This window comes from Anabrus simplex, chromosome 8 (genome assembly GCF_040414725.1).
Source record: "Anabrus simplex isolate iqAnaSimp1 chromosome 8, ASM4041472v1, whole genome shotgun sequence".
Taxonomy (NCBI): Eukaryota; Metazoa; Arthropoda; class Insecta; order Orthoptera; family Tettigoniidae; genus Anabrus; species Anabrus simplex.
In genome coordinates, this window is record NC_090272.1 from 201,228,398 (window position 1) to 201,249,486 (window position 21,089).

Consider the following 21,089-nt stretch of genomic DNA (forward strand, 5'->3'; position numbering starts at 1 on the left):
GAAACATTCAAAGTAATGTTTCCCTGCCTGTTATTGAGGTGAAACAGCTCACAGAAGCTCTTTTCAGAGCCATTCAACCAAACCCGTGGGTCCTGTATTAAGAGTCCTTCAAATTAACATAGAAGGCGTGAGTAAATTTATTAACTAGCCAATCAGATCGCTCCGCGGGCGAATTCAAATGTGCGAAATCTGCACGTGACTTAACGCCTGCTTGAGAGTCATGCGGTTTTTTCTTCGACCGATGCTCGCAAAGCGCTCTTAAGCCACGCGCAGATTTAGCACCACCGCTTCGGAAAGCCCATTTAAATTCGCCCGCGAAGTGATCTGATTGCTAATTTCATCAGCTGATAAAATGACAATGACGCGAGATATCGAATCATATTTTTCTTTTTCTTCTTCTTCTTTATCTGCTTACCCTCCAGGATCGGTTTTTCCCTCGGAATCAGTGAGGGATCCCACCTCTGCCGCCTGAACGGCAGTTTCCTGGAACTTCAGACTCTGGGTGGCGGGATACAACTGAGGAGGATGACCAGTACCTCGCCCAGCTGGCGTCACGTGCTATGCTGAACAGGGGCCTTGGTGGGGGATGGGAAGATTGGAAGGGATAGACAAGGAAGAGGGAAGGAAGCGGCCGTGGCCTGAAGTTAGGTACCATCCCGCCATTTGCCTGGAGGAGAAATAGGAAACCACAGAAAACCACTTCGAGGATGGCTGAGCTGGGAATCGAACCCACCTCTACTCAGTTGACCTCCCGAAGCTGAGTGGACCCTGTTCCAGCCCTCGTACTACTTTCCAAATTTCGTGGCAGAGCCGGGAATTGAACCCGGGCCTCCGGGGGTGGCAGCTAATCACGCTAACCACTACACCACAAAGGCGGACATATTAATATTTATTTATTTAATCTGTTTACCCTCCAGGAGAGATCTAACCTATACCGCCTCAAGGGCAGTGTCCTGCAGCATGACACATTCGGTTGGGGGATACAACTGAGCAGTAGGACCAGTACCTTGTCTAGGCAGAGGAAAGGAAGCGGCTGTGGCCTTAAGTTAGGTACAATCCCGGCATTTCCCTGGAGGGGAAGTGGAAAACCATGGAAAAACACTTTCAGGAAGGCGGAGGAGGGAATACAACTCCACACTACTCAGTTGACCTCCCGAGGCTGAGTGGACGCATTTCCAGCCCTCGTGTCACTTTTCAAATTTCGTGGCAGACCCGCAAATTGAACCCGGGTCACCGGGAGTGGCAGCTAATCACACTAACCACTGCACCACAGAGGCGGGCAGTTTTCAAACTACTGGAACGATTTCACCCAAACTTGGTACACTTATGACCTACTATAAGGAGATAAACAGCTTGGGGATATGACAACATTAGCACCCTAGGGTTAGTTAGGGGTTGAGGGGATGAGATATAAAAATAGTCGAAAATAGTGTCGAATCCACAGTTTTCGGGGTCACTGAAATGAATAGCGAAACACCGAATGTAGTTTGAGTCCATGGTGAGCTCCAGTCGGCAGGAGGTGAGAAGGGGTGAAGAAAATAAAATGTCCAAAGTGACCGAGATTATGGATGGTTGTATGTTAGTTCCAGCATAGCTGTCAACTACACTTGGTACAAACATTACCTAGTATCTGGAAAAAAAATCTGTGGGGGCAAGACAACCCTAGAAGCCCTAGAGAAGGGCGTCCGATATTAGTGTCGAATCTATACTTTTCTGGACTACGGAAGTGATTTCAACCAAACTTGGTACACTTATGACTTTTTTTTGTTTTAAAAATGCTATTGGTTCGGGGCGTCGACCTTTTGTTGGAGTTGGACGTGGAACAAGAAAGCGGCTATAAGGCTTCATACGTTTGCTTTTTTAAATATAAACTTCGATATCCGGACAGCAGGCCTCTACTTGCAACATATGATATGAACCTGCGTGTAATTGCAATTGCGGAAGTGTAGAGTGTTAAATGTGACGAAAGGAACGTTAAGGAAGACCCGGGTGACACCGCAGGGCCGGACACACTTATGACTTACTATCACGAGACAAACTGCATGGAGATATGACAACTCTAGCACTCCTCGGGAAAAGGGTGGCAGGGGGCGAGATATAAAAATAATCAAAAATAGTCTCGATCAATTCTTTTCGGGGTCGATGAGATGAATAGTGACACTCCCCATTTTTTAAAAGTCTAAATTCAGCCTCGTTTCACATAGGGGGTGAGAAAATTTGAAACATAACATTTCCAAAATAATGGATGTATGTGTGTATTGTACGTATCACCATGCTACAGTACAAAAATCATCATTTTACGTTATAGGAATAGGAATGTTGCGGGGTATCTGTGAAACGCAGAGAGGTGAAAGAAGGTGCGGGCTTGAATGGGTCTAACTACAATATCAAGAATTGAATTAAAACTTTAACAAAGGTTATATTTCTTTCAATATTAAAAAAAAACAAATTTCCATTAGGTGAAATAACAATGAAATATCAGGTACAATGCCAATCCCGAAACAAGACTTGGAAAAATCCATGATTAATGAATTTTACAGCTTTGGGGCTTCAAGCCCTTAGTTCACAATTTCAGAGACACCGGATCAAGTTTATAAAACTTGCGAACTCTCAATGTTTAGACAAGGACGGAAATATCTCAATTAAAGAGCACTTGCTCCGAAGGTTACAATATTTAGCCTTCCAGAGTCACCCCTCACTAGAACAAAACTTAGAAAAGAGCTCACATGCTCTCAATTTCTTACAGCCCACATAAGGCAACATTACACAAACATTTAAGATCTATGGCCTCTCAAGGCCCGATTTACAATGGAAATTGTTTTACACAGGGGTATCTATTACCCAACCTACTGGGCCTTTGCGAAAAAAGAACAGGTTAAATGACTGACCCGAACACAAACTGAATGGAGGCGAGCACTTGCGCTTCCAGATAATGAAATATAAAAACCTAACAGGGCTCTCGGCCCGATGAAACAGGGGCTAGTTCCAAGCTACTGAAGTGGCTCCTATGGAAATAAATTTAATACATTACAGGAAAGAAAACCGTTACTAAATCCTAGTCACCTCAAACCAAGATGAAGGGGAGCTCGAGAGGGTAACTCACTCTTTATCCCCGATTTACAGTTAAAGACTTTATGAAATTTTACATTAGCCGAAAGAAAACTTGCATTTTAGAAAAGTTTGTTACATAGTTAAAAATTCGGACCTTCCCCTCGGATAAATCTGCGGATGTAGCTACAGAAAATAGAATTTAGGCGGCCACACCTGGCTGATGTACTGCCTTCCGAAGAATGAGGCGTCTCGCCTCTTTCCTTAAAACAAACACTCAGAAGGACGACGATGAAGAGACAAGGTAGCCAGAAAAGCCACAGTTTATATACCCTCAGGGAAGGTTCGAGAGGATTCTGGACTAATCCGGATACACCCTCTCAATTTTATTGGCAGACACAAAAGTTACACCCAAAGAACCAAAAAGAAGCCTGTGATAGGCTGAAAATTAATTAAAGAAAATTTTCATTGGCCAGATTCAAAACTGGCGGAATAAGGAAGAAGTGTTGCAAACCTAGAATTACATAAAAAAACAAATGAAAGTTGAAAACCTACAAATACAAAATATCTTTCAATAACAACTTTCTTTACCTTGCACCAGAGTGCATGTCCATAGTTTTTTGGTAGTGACATCTGCTGAAAAATGTCCAAACTTCTTGATGTGCAGCAAAAACAAAACCAAGAGAAATCCAAATCAGTTTAGGAAACTTCACAAAAACACAATTACTTAATATGTCAGTAGTAACATCTTCTGATTAAAGTCTCAACTTTATGTAGTATCAATTTTACATTCGGGTCGATAGAGGAGTCCATTAACCCGCCATCGGTATCGTTGTTAGGTAGCCCCTAACAAAAACATTCCTTATTAAGAAAAGTTTTTTGGTTTAAGACTCAAACTTTTCAAACTCCAGGTATTCTCAAATGAGTTTATGAGTCACATGTTTTCCTTCGTTACGCGATGATTCACGCACACGTGTCACGTGGAGGAGTGGGGGAAATGCGTTCTGTCTGGAGTGTTAGTCCGCGCCTCGCTACGATACCGGTCGCGTCACAGGCAGTGTTAGGAGCATTCTAGCCTCGATACCTTTGCCGTCACAGTTTTTGCGCATTCCGTGCTGGTGTAATGTTTTAGTAAACAGTATCACAGTGAAATTATAATGGCTAGTAGGCCTAGTGAATCTCTTATTTTGAGCTGGATTGAAGAATCTTGCCCTGGAAATCGTAAAGCCACATCTGTTGAGACGTGCTTTAGTCGATGTTCTGTCAATTGGTCTCAGAAATTCCATCAAAAATATCTTTGGACAAGAACTTCCCGTCAGAAATGCGACACCAGCAGCCCCAGGTAAGTATTGCTAACAGTTCTCACTTCTCCATTTTTACAAGTATCTAATTGAACACTTTGTAAAACTTGTTTATAATCATTACCAAAAAAAGCTATGGTGTTTACTGTATATATTTTCAGACGTTCCCGGGCGGAAACCAAGATGTGCCTACTCCCAGTTCGAAAAAACCGATTTAGATCAGCTCGCTGTGATGCGTGCAAACGTGCAAAGAGCACACTGGACTAACAAAAGTAGTATGCAGTGAATGTTTTTCACAAGAAGTTGAAAGAAATGAGTGAACAGGACAATGATACAAAATAATGAGGTTTACAAATCATGTTAAAATTTGTTTTGTACTGTAATATGTATTTGTAATGCCAAGGATTTTTGTTACTTTTCATAATATTTAGTAATAGTTATGTAAATTTATATAAATTGTTAACATAAAACCAGTCTGTTAAAACAAAATTATAATTACCTTCTAAACGAACGAAAACAGTGTACGAGTCGAAATTGTAATAGCAAATATTTAGGTAATAAACAATTGTGGATATATACAAATATGTAAGTATATATACTAAATAACCGAATACTAGTATAATTTATTCAAACTGCCGAGAAGAGCTCGTATAAGAACTAAAATCATACACCAAGCCGATGTTAGGGAGCCCCTATACACGCTACCTCTCGCGTAAGTGCGGACAACGATACCGATGGCGGGTTAAGGAGCTTATTTTGAGTGTACGGAGTTGAGGTGTACCTCCCGGTACAAGGAATATTTGAATATAGCACCAAGCAGAGCCCGAACTCCGTGTCTTAGAGGGACGCGAACCCCGTAGCACAAGCTGCAGTCCCTGCGGTTACTCATGTAAACCCCAGTGTGAAGGATGATTTATTTCGAACTTACTCGTGAAGACCCCGGGGATCGCTTTCCCAAGAGAGTCAGAGAAAGAGAAGGATGATCGCGAGATAGAGACAAAGATGTTTGAATTAGTCACGTGGAGCCAGTAGTGCCAACAACGCGTAGCCAAATCTGATCACTCCAGGCCTGGTAGCATGATAATTTGAGATGTTATTTCCACACGAGCGCAAGTTTCAGCGAATGTAAGACACTGGAAAATAATGATTGAAATTATGGAGCACTATTTGCACCCTAGCGGTGACATGTAGGCATGTTAAAGGTTTCCCTTGGTTGAACTCAATCAGCCATTGGAGAGACGCGACCGGTACACAAAAACATCGTGAATGCGGGGATGGACCCAGCTCAACGGAAACTGGAAATACTATAAAGGGAAGGCTTCCGAATGAGCTTGAGGCTAGTCCCTGACAGACCAGTGCGTAATGCGTGTCCCTCGTATCAAACCTTTAGGCAATACCAGGGGGAATATAAAAATAAAAGAATGAAGAAAATCGGTGCAGTGGAAGGGCGAGACGAACCGGAAATAGCCCTTGTAAATTATTTTATAGTGCGCCTCTGTGGTGTAGTGGTTAGTGTGATTAGCTGCAACCCCCGGAGGCCTGGGTTCGATTTCCGGCTCTGACACGAAATTTAAAAAGTGGTACAAGGGCTGGAACGGGGTCCACTCAGCCTCGGGAGGTCAACTGAGTATAGGTGGGTCCGATTCCCACCTCAGCCATCCTCGAAGTGTTTTTCCGTGGTTTCCCACTTCTCCTCCAGGCAAAGGGCGGGATGGTACCTAACTTAAGGCCACAGCCGCTTCCTTTCCTCTCCCTTGCCTGTCCTTTCCAATCTTCCCATCCCTCCACAAGGCCCCTGTTCAGCATAGCGGGCGAGGCCGCCTGGACGAGATACTGGTCATCCTCCCCAGTTGTATCCCAGACCTAAAGTCTGGCGCTCCAGGACATTGCCCGTGAGGCAGTAGAGGTGGGATCCCTCGCTGAGTCCGAGGAGAAAACCGGCCCTGGAGGGTAAACAGATTAAGAAAGAAAGAAAGAAAGAAAGAAAGAAAGAAAGAAAGAAAGAAAGAAAGAAAGAATGCATTTTTTAATATAATAGACATTAGATAATGATGATGATGAGTAATGCATGGCAACTGAAGTTGAGAGTGCGGTAATGATTTGGCCACTCTTGTGTGTAAGTGGCTCTGCACTTTGAACTTGACTGGAGGCAGTTAGTACTTACATTAACACTATAATTTCCAGGCAGTAGAATTCTCCAGTACTCTCCCTTCTTGCTGCTGTTAAAGTGAAAGCTTCGTCCGTCAATGACCAGATCGGTTCCAGGGATCGGTGTCTCAGTTTCACAGTCCAGTGTCATCCCTTGAATACCACGGTGCACCTCTCTGACAAAAGCGAACATCGCCTGAAAAGAAACAGAAATTAACATAGTAAAAAGTGAGAAAGGTGAGGTCCAGTTTTAGATGTTAAAGAAGCCATTACGTGAAGCCCAAGATATATGAAGGTTCTGATCTCTTATTCCTACATGTCGATTCACCAGCCTAGTTTAATTCAGGGTGACCCAGTTAGTACAGACTAATAATTATATTCAGCCTCAAAAAGGACACACTGCACTAACTGCTGTCTATTTTCTTAGTCACTGTCCTCTTCACAGCAGGTAGTCCGGCTCGCTGGTATTACCTGGACGGCGATAATCCTGATTGATAAGCCTCACTTTCACCTGCCGGGCTGAGTAGATCGGACGGTAAAGCACTGGTCTTCTGAGCCCAACTTGGCAGGTTCGAACCTGGCTCAGTCCAGTGGCATTTGAAGTGCTGAAATACGTCATCTTCGTATCGGTAGACATACTGGCACGTTAAATGACTACTGTGGGACGAAATTTCAGCACCTCGGCGTCTCCGAAAACAGTGAAATTAGTTAGCAGGGCGTAAGATCATAACGTCATTAATATCCCTTTCACTTGGCTCCGAAACCTCAGTCGCTTCACACAGCAGCCGCGCGCAGCCAGGTTCGAACACAGGGCTGTCGACTACCGCAACTGTTCCTTGTCTCGACACCAGATTAGTTCAGTAACTCAGTATCCAGTATTCGGAAGATAGTGGGTTCGAACCCCTCTGTTGGCAGCTCTGAAGATGGGCTTCTGTGGTTTCCCATTTTCACACCAGGCTAATGCTGGGGCTGTACCTTAATTAAGGCTACGGCCGCTTCCTTCCCACTCCTAGCCCTTGCCTATCCCATTGTCGCCATAAGACCTATCTGTATCTGTCTGACGTAAAACTACCGTATAAAAAGTCCGGTAACTCATACAGTCAACACAGTCAATTTACGTAACATCTCACACTCTCCCTTGGTTGAGGGCGGTAGAATAACACCCACGGTATCCCCTGCCTGTCAACTAAATGGGAGACCGAGGACTCTCAACTTGGGAACATGGGCTGGCGACTGATGTTCCGCTGGGTGAGTCTGGCATTGGTTTCACTTACTTGAGTTAGTCAACTCTTATTCTTTCCCGACACTTAGTTGTGTCAGTGTCTCAGTCAACTCTCGTTCTTTCCCGACACTTGTGTCAGTGTCTCAGTCAAGTCTTGTTCTTTCCCGACACTTACTTGTGCCAGTGTCTCAGTCAACTCTTGTTCTTTCCCGACACCTACTTGTGCCAGTGTCCTCAGTCAAGTCTTGTTCTTTCCCGACACTTACTTGTGTCAGTGTCTCAGTCAAGTCTTGTTCTTTCCAGACACTTACTTGTGTCAGTGTCTCAGTCAAGTCTTGTTCTTCCCCGACACTTACTTGTGTCAGTGTCCTCAGTCAACTCTTGTTCTTTCCCGACACTTAATTGTGTCAGTGTCCTCAGTCAACTCTTGTTCTTTCCCGACAATTACTTGTGTCAGTGTCCTCAGTTAACTCTTGTTCTTTCCCGACACTTACTTGTGTCAGTGTCTCAGTCAACTCTTGTTCTTTCCCGACACTTACTTGTGTCAGTGTCCTCAGTCAACTCTTGTTCCTTCCCGACACTTACTTGTGTCAGTGTCTCAGTCAACTCTTGTTCTTTCCCGACACTTACTTGTGTCAGTGTCCTCAGTCAACTCTTGTTCTTTCCCGACACTTATTTGTGTCAGTGTCCTCAGTCAACTCTTGTTCTTTCCCGACACTTGTGTCAGTGTCTCAGTCAAGTCTTGTTCTTTCCCGACACTTACTTGTGTCAGCGTCTCAGTCAAGTCTTGTTCTTTCCCGACACTTACTTGTGTCAGTGTCCCCAGTTAACTCTTGTTCTTTCCCGACACTTACTTGTGTCAGTGTCTCAGTCAAGTCTTGTTCTTTCCCGACACTTACTTGTGTCAGTGTCCTCAGTCAACTCTTGTTCTTTCCCGACACTTACTTGTGTCAGTGTCTCAGTCAACTCTTGTTCTTTCCCGACACTTAGTTGTGTCAGTGTCTCAGTCAAGTCTTGTTCTTTCCCGACACTTACTTGTGTCAGTGTCCTCAGTCAACTCTTGTTCTTTTCCGACACTTGTGTCAGTGTCTCAGTCAAGTCTTGTTCTTTCCCGACACTTGTGTCAGTGTCTCAGTCTAGTCTTGTTCTTTCCCGACACTTGTGTCAGTGTCTCAGTCAAGTCTTGTTCTTTTCCGACCCTTGTGTCAGTGTCTCAGTCTAGTCTTGTTCTTTCCCGACACTTAATTGTGTCAGTGTCCTCAGTAAAGTCTTGTTCTTTCCCGACACTTACTTGTGTCAGTGTCCTCAGTCAACTCTTGTTCTTTCCCGACACTTACTTGTGTCAGTGTCTCAGTCAACTCTTGTTCTTTCCCAACACTTACTTGTGTCAGTGTCCTCAGTCAACTCTTGTTCTTTCCCGACACTACTTGTGTCAGTGTCCTCAGTTAACTCTTTTCTTTCCCGACACTTACTTGTGTCAGCGTCCTCAGTTAACTCTTGTTCTTTACCGACACTTGTGTCAGTGTCTCAGTCAAGTCTTGTTCTTTCCCGACACTTGTGTCAGTGTCTCAGTCAAGTCTTGTTCTTTCCCGACACTTGTGTCAGTGTCTCAGTCTAGTCTTGTTCTTTCTCGACACTTACTTGTGTCAGTGCCCTCAGTCAACTCTTGTTCTTTCCCGACACTTACTTGTGTCAGTGTCCTCAGTTAACTCTTTTCTTTCCCGACACTTACTTGTGTCAGTGTCCTCAGTTAACTCTTGTTCTTTCCCGACACTTGTGTCAGTGTCCTCAGTTAACTCTTGGTCTTTCCCGACACTTACTTGTGTCAGTGTCCTAAGTCAACTCTTGTTCTTTCCCGACACTTGTGTCAGTGTCTCAGTCAAGTCTTGTTCTTTCCCGACACTTACTTCTGTCAGTGTCTCAGTCAAGTCTTGTTCTTTCCCGACACTTACTTGTGTCAGTGTCTCAGTCAAGTCTTGTTCTTTCCCGACACTTACTTGTGTCAGTGTCTTAGTCAAGTCTTGTTCTTTCCCGACACTTACTTGTGCCAGTGTCTCAGTCAAGTCTAGTTCTTTCCCGACACTTACTTGTGCCAGTGTCCTCAGTTAACTCTTGTTCTTTCCAGACACTTACTTGTTCCAGTGTCCTCAGTTAACTCTTGTTCTTTCCCGACACTTAGTTGTGTCAGTGTCTCAGTCAACTCTTGTTCTTTCCCGACACTTACTTGTGTCAGTGTCCTCAGTCAACTCTTGTTCTTTCCCGACACTTGTGTCAGTGTCTCAGTCAAGTCTTGTTCTTTCCCGACACTTAGTTGTGTCAGTGTCTCAGTCAACTCTTGTTCTTTCCCGACACTTACTTGTGTCAGTGTCCTCAGTCAACTCTTGTTCTTTCCCGACACTTGTGTCAGTGTCTCAGTCAAGTCTTGTTCTTTCCCGACACTTACTTGTGTCAGTGTCTCAGTCAAGTCTTGTTCTTTCCCGACACTTACTTGTATCAGTGTCTCAGTCAAGTCTTGTTCTTTCCCGACACTTACTTGTGTCAGTGTCCTCAGTCAACTCTTGTTCTTTCCCGACACTTACTTGTGTCAGTGTCTCAGTCAACTCTTGTTCTTTCCCGACACTTACTTGTGTCAGTGTCCTCAGTCAACTCTTGTTCTTTCCCGACAATTACTTGTGTCAGTGTCCCCAGTTACCTCTTGTTCTTTCCCGACACTTACTTGTGTCAAGAACTCTTGTTCTTTCCCGACACTTACTTGTGTCAGTGTCTCAGTCAAGTCTTGTTCTTTCCCGACACTTACTTGTGTCAGTGTCCTCAGTCAACACTTGTTCTTTCCCGACACTTACTTGTGTCAGTGTCTCAGTCAAGTCTTGTTCTTTCCCGACACTTGTGTCAGTGTCTCAGTCAAGTCTTGTTCTTTCCCGACACCTACTTGTGTCAATGTCTCAGTCAACTCTTGTTCTTTCCCGACACTTACTTGTGCCAGTGTCTCAGTAAAGTCTTGTTCTTTCCCGACACTTACTTGTGCCAGTGTCCTCAGTGAACTCTTGTTCTTTCCCGACACTTACTTGTGTCAGTGTCTCAGTCAACTCTTGTTCTTTCCCGACACTTACTTGTGTCAGTGTCCTCAGTCAACTCTTGTTCTTTCCCGACACTTACTTGTGTCAGTGTCTCAGTCAACTCTTGTTCTTTCCCGACACTTACTTGTGTCAGTGTCCTCAGTCAACTCTTGTTCTTTCCCGACACTTACTTGTGTCAGTGTCCTCAGTCAACTCTTGTTCTTTCCCGACACTTACTTGTGTCAGTGTCTCAGTCAACTCTTGTTCTTTCCCGACACTTAGTTGTGTCAGTGTCTCAGTCAAGTCTTGTTCTTTCCCGACACTTACTTGTGCCAGTGTCTCAGTCAACTCTTGTTCTTTCCCGACACCTACTTGTGTCAATGTCTCAGTCAACTCTTGTTCTTTCCCGACACTTACTTGTGCCAGTGTCTCAGTCAAGTCTTGTTCTTTCCCGACACTTACTTGTGTCAGTGCCTCAGTCAAGTCTTGTTCTTTCCCGACACTTACTTGTGTCAGTGTCCTCAGTCAACTCTTGTCCTTTCCCGACACTTACTTGTGTCAGTGTCTCAGTCAACTCTTGTTCTTTCCCGACACTTACTTGTGTCAGTGTCCTCAGTCAACTCTTGTTCTTTCCCGACACTTACTTGTGTCAGTGTCCTCAGTCAACTCTTGTTCTTTCCCGACACTTACTTGTGTCAGTGTCTCAGTCAAGTCTTGTTCTTTCCCGACACTTACTTGTGTCAGTGTCCTCAGTCAACACTTGTTCTTTCCCGACACTTACTTGTGTCAGTGTCTCAGTCAAGTCTTGTTCTTTCCCGACACTTGTGTCAGTGTCTCAGTCTAGTCTTGTTCTTTCCCGACACTTACTTGTGTCAGTGTCCTCAGTCAACTCTTGTTCTTTCCCGACACTTACTTGTGTCAGTGTCTTTAGTTAACTCTTGTTCTTTCCCGACACTTACTTGTGTCAGTGTCCTCAGTTAACTCTTGTTCTTTCCCGACACTTACTTGTGTCAGTGCCTCAGTCAAGTCTTGTTCTTTCCCGACACTTACTTGTGTCAGTGTCCTCAGTCAACTCTTGTTCTTTCCCGACACTTACTTGTGCCAGTGTCTCAGTCAAGTCTTGTTCTTTCCCGACACTTACTTGTGTCAGTGTCTCAGTCAAGTCTTGTTCTTTCCCGACACTTACTTGTGCCAGTGTCTCAGTCAAGTCTTGTTCTTTCCCGACACTTACTTGTGCGAGTGTCTCAGTCAAATCTTGTTCTTTCCCGACACTTACTTGTGCCAGTGTCTCAGTCAAGTCTTGTTCTTTCCCGACACTTACTTGTGCCAGTGTCTCAGTGAAGTCTTGTTCTTTCCCGACACTTACTTGTGTCAGTGTCCCAGTCAAGTCTTGTTCTTTCCCGACACTTACTTGTGCCAGTGTCTCAGTCAAGTCTTGTTCTTTCCCGACACTTACTTGTGCGAGTGTCTCAGTCAAGTCTTGTTCTTTCCCGACACTTACTTGTGCCAGTGTCTCAGTCAAGTCTTGTTCTTTCCCGACACTTACTTGTGTCAGTGTCTCAGTCAAGTCTTGTTCTTTCCCGACACTTACTTGTGCCAGTGTCTCAGTCAAGTCTTGTTCTTTCCCGACCTCAACGGTGTTTGGTTTTCGAGGCCTAGGGAGTCTTTCATTTTCACGCCCTTTGTGTCCCTTCCTTTTCTTTTGGCGATAGAACCTACCTTCATTTTTCGAAGGGCCGGACCTTCTGATTGGTGTTAGTAGAGGATGGTTGCTCAGTTGTACTTCCTCTTAAAATAATAATCACCATCATCTCCTTCTCGATCGCGTAGTTCACGATTATCTAAATCTCAACTAGCAACCACGACAACCCGCCAGTAAGCACGTCCTAGAATATATCCTTGGCGCGACACTTTGCGAGTACTGGGGCTCCAAAGTGTCCAAGCCCTGGATGAGATGAATATCAGTTACTGGAATGTAACGATTGATAAAATGTAACGATTACAATTTTACTTTCGGGGGTAAATTACGTATAAATATTATGTAAGGCGTGATCAAAGAGTTTCCGTTTGAAGGCGTTGCTGCAATGGATATGCAACGTAGCGCGACTCCGATGCGGGTAGTATCTAAGCGTGAACATGTAGACAAAGGGATCAGTGTGGCAGTCGTGCGTACGTTAAATGCGGCGACGTCAACTATGGCAACGTTATTACCAAATGCGTCCAAACAGGACCAACGTGCTGTTATTCTGGCCTTGGCTGCTGAAAGACAAACACCGGTGGACATCCATCAGAGAATGAAGACTGTGTATGGAGCAGCATGTCTGTCAAAAACCACCGTTGTGGAATGGTGCACCTAGTTCCGTGCGGGTCGCGTTTCGACTCAAGACGCCGGTCGATCTGGAAGGCCGGTCTCTTCTATTACGGACAGCAACAAGCGCGCGGTGGATGAGTCCTGATCTCTCCCCATGCGATTATCACGCGTTCGGTTCCCTCAGAAAGACCTTGCAGGGTCGACGCTTCCTGTCGGTGGAGGGTGTGCAACAGGCGGTTACGGACTTCTTCACGCAGCAGGAGACGGTATTCTACCACACGGGGATCTTCAGTGCTCATGCGTCAATGCTCATGACGATTTTGTCTGACTGGCATCCCGATTCAGTTCTGTACGGCTGTTGAACGGAAACTTTTTGATCACCCCTTATAGTAAGTAGTATAGTAGTAAGTAAAAATTACTGAAGAAGTAATCGTTACTAGTAATTGAATTACTTTTACTAAGTTACTCCCAAACTCTGAGTACAATACAATAAGAAACACTCCGAAATTAGTAGGTTGATCTTCCAAGCAGAATGCCTCTTCATCTGTGAGTCCGTAGCTCGATCCGGGAGGCACCCCATTTGCTGCTGTGATGTCAGACAGTTCCACGCTGGAGCAGCCATTGGAGCCATTGTTCCTCTATTTCGTTCTTTTGATATGAAAATGTCTCATGGCTGGGGGTCACCCGAAAATTTGTGTAGCGCCACAAAAATGTATGACGGAAGTGACGTCACATTAGTCGATACAGTAGGCCTTGCTCGCCAAAGATGCTGCGGCTGTGGATTTCTATAAATAGTGTGTGTTGAAATAGAAAGTGTACCGCCAGTGACGTCACATTAGATGTTACCGTAGGCCTTGTTCGCCAAAGATGCTGCGGCTGTGGATTTCTATAAATAGAGCGTGTTGAAATAGAAAGTATATTGCAAGTGACGTCACATTAGTCGATACCGTAGGCCTTGGTCGCCAAAGATGCTCTGTGAAATGATGCCAATAAATAGTTCGTTATCAATATTTGAGCTTCATTTATTGAAAGACATATTCATGATCATTGGCTTTTCGGAAAGGGGAAAAGTTTCTTTTCCTTGTGTTTTTCCCTTTTTCACATTGCCTCTCATCGTCTGCTATTCGCCGAAGGTTTTCTTCAAAAAGTAGTGTAGCGCTGTGATCTCCAGGATGAGCGGTTGAGGGCTTCGGTGTCTCCCAGTTACTTGTATCGATGTGACACATTTTCATGTTAGACTTAATTACATCCTTGCTCTGACCTCTGGAACGACATTTACCCACTCAGATTGAAACACTTCTTCGAGAATGCGATTATTGGGCATAAGTTCCACATACACTGTCCATGGTAGCTGGCGTCTTAAAACCATGGCTTCTACAGGAAGTACCTAAAGTCCGGTAACACATTTATTAATTAATTACCGAGCTCGATAGCTGTAGTCGCTTAAGTGCGGCCAGTATCCAGTATTCGGGAGATAGTAGCTTCGAACCCCACTGTCGGTAGCCCTGAAAATGGTTTTCCGTGGTTTCCCATTTTCACACCAGGCAAATGCTGGGGCTGTACCTTAATTAAGGCCACGGCCGCTTCCTTCCCACTCCTAGCCCTTCCCTGTCCCATCGTCGCCATAAGACCTATCTGTGTCGGAGCGACGTAAAGCAACTAGCAACAAAAAAAAATTAATTAATTACACAAAAACTACAAATGATACAGCTTTCATACAATATATATCATATTAAAGAGGAACTCTAACGGTTTTGTTTGAATGTTACAGGCAATGCTCATAGTTCACGCCTTCACTGCAGTTGGCATTTTGTAAAGATGACGACTTCTGTGATTTCTGTGTGTTGGAATTTTTCAAAAATAAGAGTGTTACAGATGTTGTGACTTCCCCTCTCGGAGAACCATCATCAAATGAGAAATGCAACCAAGCAAGCAAAGGGCGCCAATCTTTAAGTTGAGGACTTAAAGATAAAATTTATAATCAAGCTTGGACAGACTCTTATCACAGGGGTGAGGTGATAGTACACTAACCATTAAGTAGGAGAATTAGAAATCAAAAGGCTAATTAAGGCAGATTGATTACAATGAACTAGAAAAATACTATTTATTATATTTAATATAAATGACGACGGTTTAACGAGAACTGAATTTAAAATAGAAAATGAATTTAATAAAAAATTGAATGACTCTACTTCGCGAAAACTTGCAATATCTTTAACTCGCTTGCTCAACATGTCGTCTTGTTCTGCTGGTCCTTGGAAAGCTTCCCTCCTTGTAGCGGGAACATCACCGTTCGTCTTGGATATCTCTTCATCTGCAGCTCAGTACCATTCCTGCCTTGCCAATTGCACCCACCACTAATTGGAAGATGACTTCAAAACTAACACTCCCTATTATGCTTTATCCCATAGATTGGAGATAAGCCCTATGTCACAGTTAGAAGAACCACCTTGGGTTATATGGAGAGGATACTCAATTAAGAATCCTTCCAGCTTTACTGATAATGTTCTCTGAAGTTTCATTTCTATCTAGATTAAAACTATCTATTGACTTAGACTGGTTCAAACCGGTCTTGTAGCCGTGCTGTACGTACTTCCTCATGAGAGTGGCTATACACCCCTCATTCAGAATTTCTAAGTATCGAGACGCAGAATCAAGTAGAAAATCAAGTAGAAGCCTCGTAGAAGATCGTAGAATAATGTAGAGAGACTCGCAGAAGCGAATAAGACGTTGTAGAGCGACCCTCCAGGAGCTCCAACACGCCCTCTTATAACCTTCTCTCGCGCTAATTACAGGCCGCTACACGTGGTCCAATCAGATGACACCTCTCTCCCCACTCCAGATATTAGAGTTGACGGGCCAAAATCATGATATCAACTGTTCTTCTATTCGTCCTTTCAATCAGTATCCATGGAAACATGACGCTCCTTTGAAAATATAGGCGGTGAACAGTTCGAATCATTCTGGTCGAAATACGGTAGCTTACGTTAGGACGCGTGAACACGTGCTCGCATTTCCCAGAACTTGATGTCTAAATTTGTCCTCCCTTCCTCCTCGGTGATGTGGCAAGATAACTGAAATCTACTGCAAGTTAATTTTAACCGACTGTCGCAAGAATCTAAGTGAATATTAGGATATTCAGCCCTCGTTTATAAGTCGTAGTTACAAAGTAATGAAATGATAGTGAGCAAATGATTAAACATGAATTATAATACAATTACATACCAAATAAATATCATGACGTTAAATTCCTGAATTAATTACACATAATAAAATTAACATAATTACACTGTAACGTCTGGAACGTTACATACGCCCCCATGAGTTCTTAACAAATATCACATGAGTTGAGAACTCACACCCTTACTCCCACATTGACATGAAATACCTCTATTACCTGCCCATAACGAGCGACAGTATTTTCATACACTTAATTATATCTCACTCTTTCCATATCTCTCTTAGACTGCTTCCCATTGCGACTGTCTGTTATTTCAGTTCATCTTGAGGTTTAGATGCTAAATTATGCCCATCATGAGCAACTTTTCACTTTTGTAAGAAAAAACAAGATTATTCTAGAGAATATAACATAATATATACAATTCAGATTACAAACTCTTCCGAGTGTCTATCTGTCCTTTTCCTCCCCATCTCTCCGACATTCTTTGCTAGATAGCAGTAACACGTTCTCTTCCAATCTTTTACATTAAAAAATTGAAAACATATGATACAAACAATTTACACTTTTATCACTCTTTCGAATGTTTCAACCTTATCTTGAAGCATGATGTAAGACACTTCACACAAATACACACGTGATTTAAGCTCACGGTAAAACTATTGCAAGTTAGAAATGCACATACGGGAAAATTAATTATTTGCCGTCGTCAGCTTTAATTAGCCTTATGTAACATCTCAGAAAACAAATATATATAAAATTTCATGGCCTCACATACGGAAAACAGATGATCTATCGTTAATGAACGAGCGTAAATCTACCGTCACACAAACACTTTCCTTGTTTACAAACACAACTAGGAAATACCACCACAATTGAGACGTAAACACATACCGCTCGTAGTCTGACATAACAAGTAGCAACTTCCCCGAGTTACTGACCTATATCTCACAATCCGGTTCAGCCACCTCACACGACAGGTATCTCCTTAAACTACTAATGTTGTACGAACCATTCATTACGCTCTCGCCATCCGCTAACTTGTAAGCACAGGGTCCTAGTTTTCTATGTACTTTATAAGGGCCTTGATATAAAAGAAAAAATTTCTTTGTCACCTTATCCTCACTATTTGACAACATGGGAACTCTCACCAAAACCATATCACCTACCTCAAAGTTATCCATTACTTTACGTTTTTGTTGCCTTTTACGTTTATCTCCAGATTTAATCAGGTTCTCCCGTGCCAGTCGGACGTAAAATTCAGCATTACGAGGTGGTTCCTCAGGCAAACCTAATGCTCTCACTAGTTCATTCTGAGGCTCTAGTAAGTTACCAAATCTCACTACAAATCGTCTGAAAAAATTACATACACCAATATACGATCTGAGCTCCTTAATATTTCTAGGTGTCGTAGTATTCAATATTTTTTCAATTCTTGTGCTCTCAGGCGTCACTCCCATTGCCGATACACGGTGCCCCAAAAAAGTCACCTCTCGTCTACTGAAAACACATTTGTCAAGTTTCAGAGTAAAACCAGCATACTCTAATTTAGAAAAAACCCTCTCCAAGTGGTCCAAGTGCTCTTCAAAGGTACTAGATCCTATAACTAAATCATCGATATAAATAGTAGCATAATCTCCAGTATCATCTCCCAAGGCAATACTAAGTGCGCGAATAAGGGCTGCCGAACTCGTACGGGTCCCAAAAGGAACACGCCTAAATTGGTACAAACTATGCTTATAGCTGAAAGCAGTAAGAGGCCTGTCTTCTGATCTCAAAGGTATCTGCCAAAAACTACTCCTAAGATCTAACGTAGAAAACCAACTCTTACCCTGAAAATTCTGTATCAACTCTTCAATGGTTTGTGATCTCAACTGATCAGCACCAATACGTCGGTTCATCTCCCTGCCATCAATACACAAACGTATTGATCCATCAGACTTAGGCACAACAATTAAGGGATTAACATATTGACTGTTTGATAATTCAATCACATCGTCTGCTAACATAGCTTGAATTTGATCCTCTACGGCTTTTGCATATTTGTGTGGTATCGGATATCGCGGTCCGCTGAATGGAGTCTTATCCAGCACAGAAAAAGAATGTTCATACAGATGGGTAACACCAGGTTTCTCGGAGAAAATCTCCACGTGTTCACATAACACTTCAAATAACTTGTCCTCCTGGACTTCATTCAACTCATTTCTACTTACGGCTTCTTTCAAGCCACATATTTTATCCTCATGAATCCACAACTGACACAACTTCAGGCCCTCACTAGCCTCTTCATTTACTTTAGAAACCTCTTTCATTCTCCACACTGTACTAACTTCCGTTTTCCTCTGAATTTCCTCCTCAAACTTGACCTTAATATCCTCATTATTCCACCTCAAATTTAGCACTAGATCATTGTAATTTAACTGAGCCAATTTTAACGTTAACCAGTCAGATCCCAAGATAAGATCAAATATTAAATGCGGAATTACCAAACATATCTGAACGCTAATAAAATTATTAATACAGATCGGGACAGCTACTTGTTTACAAATTTGCTTAGACCTCTTTCCAACAGCCGTAATGATGAAAGTAGACTTAACAGGCATTTCCTCCAACTGAATACCCTGTTTCACTAATGACTCATACCACTGAGAACTAATACATGATATTTGGCTACCAGAATCAATCAAAACTTTAACCCACGCCCCCCAAACTTTCAATTTAACCACGGGATTGACTACTTTATTACTTGAATCTCCATTATTCTGCTCGGGTTCATACAACAAATCGTCTCTAACATCGAGGTCATATGGTAACACTTTCATGGCAAGACACTTCGCTACCTTCTTACTAGGCTGGAATTCTGACCTAACATTACAGCCTCTCGTTAGTTTAAAGGTTCCCTTTGTGTATTGACGTTGGACTCATTAGTACATTGCTCTGGCCTCCGTTGGGAATTTCCTGTCCTATATTCAGATGCTCCTCTCCTGCTGTTCTGCTGAGGTCTGAACTGATTGCGAGCTTCGTAATTCTGTGTACTACCGTTATGTCTCATTCCGTTGTGATGACTAAAGTTCTGAATATTCTCCGTTCTACTTCTAAAGTTACCTAACGCATCAAAACTGCCTAGTAGATTCTCCATCTCCTGAATAGTTCCAACTTTTTGCATACAGGCCGCTTCTCTCACCCTGTCCGGAAAATGTCTTAAAAGTAGTCTTACTACATCAGACCCTTCGGTTATACCATCTAAGTTCTGACAAATCATGACATGTGCCAGGAAGTACTCGGTCATAGTAACTACTTCATGCTGTTTGTACCTCCCAAATACCACCCTTTCTCTCTCCCGAGCTTGTATCGCTTCATTCCAGAATTTCTCTCTAAATTTATTTCTGAATTCTTTCAGGTTCGTCATCGTCTGCCTATATACCATGAACCAAGACCGAGTTTCTCCTACAAAAGCATGGTCAATATTTTCCATAACGTCTTCCCAGTCCATAGACCCTTCCTCTAGACGCTTTTCAAACCGTTTCTCTATCATCTTAAGGAAATCTAGCGGGTTCGTTTGTTTCCCATTAAATTTAGGTAGTTCAATTTCCCTAATGTAGCTATTTCCTAGACATTGCCTTCCCGTGAAAACCTGTTTATCCTTTGCCACCTGTTTTAACTTATTTTCTGCTTTCTCCATCCGGCATTCTACATCTCTGTCTCTCCTATCAATTTCTCTCTCCAAATTAACCTGCTTCTCTTTCAATGTCCTAATTTCAATCTTATTCTCTTCAGCTATCGCAAACCTTTCTTCACTTGCCCGGGTCTCATCTTCTATTCTAAGCTTTACCGTGTCAATCTCTTGTTGGACGTGGTCTTTAAATATCCGTATTTCCCCTCTTTGAGTCTCAACTCTCTTATCAATACTAGTGACCTGCCTCATTACTTCCTCCCTAGTAGAGTTGTTTTCCTTCCCCATTAATTCCAGGAATTCACTTCTCTGTTCCGCAAACTTTTCTTCTACCTCTTTCCCTTGTCGTACATATTCGCTTTTCTGGTCCTCTAATCGCTTATTAAAATGTTCATTTTTTACCACCAGATCGCGTAACTGCCTACTGTGTTCGTCCATTCTCCGATTCGCTTCCTCCTTATTTTCTCTCATCTCCCTGCTTAATTCAGCTTTAGTTTGCTCTAACTGTTCTTTAAGTTCATATTTAATATTCTCAATTTTAGTGTTAGTTTGTTCTAATTCACTTTTAAGCTCATTTTTACTGTCCTCTATCTTACTTAACATTAACTGCATCATTCCCATTAACTGATCATTATTATTACTTTCATTGTTAGTGTTTACTTCCGCTTCGCCCCCCATCCTACTATCATCTGACTCCATACTGACTTCTTTCCGTTTGCCTTCACTCTCCATACTACTTACACTTCTATCTTCAATTTCCTCTACAAGACTACACAACTCTTCCTCTGAACTCAATACATTATTGCCTTTTATCGCCCGTCCACTGCGCAACATCCTCTCCTCTTTCGTCTGATCAGCCATGATCCTTCCCACAATCAAACACTCTTAATGAAACGTGGATATCCAAATTTTGCCCATAATACGAATTCTGATATCGTTACTGTTATTAACTGCTCCGTACTTAATGATTTTCTCGCCACACGTTGGAGCGGCATTTATGTGACTTCCCCTCTCGGAGAACCATCATCAAATGAGAAATGCAACCAAGCAAGCAAAGGGCGCCAATCTTTAAGTTGAGGACTTAAAGATAAAATTTATAATCAAGCTTGGACAGACTCTTATCACAGGGGTGAGGTGATAGTACACTAATCA

General features: G+C 42.9%; 1 protein-coding gene across 1 annotated transcript in view; it reads right to left on the bottom strand.

Moving 5' to 3' along the window:
* LOC136878687 (carboxypeptidase D) overlaps positions 1-21,089 on the bottom strand; it is a 132,209-nt gene that overhangs the window by 7,486 nt on the left and 103,634 nt on the right. The window contains exon 8 of the mRNA XM_067152099.2: positions 6,514-6,693. Coding sequence (XP_067008200.2) covers positions 6,514-6,693 — 180 coding nt within the window. The remainder of the gene's footprint in view (positions 1-6,513; positions 6,694-21,089) is intronic.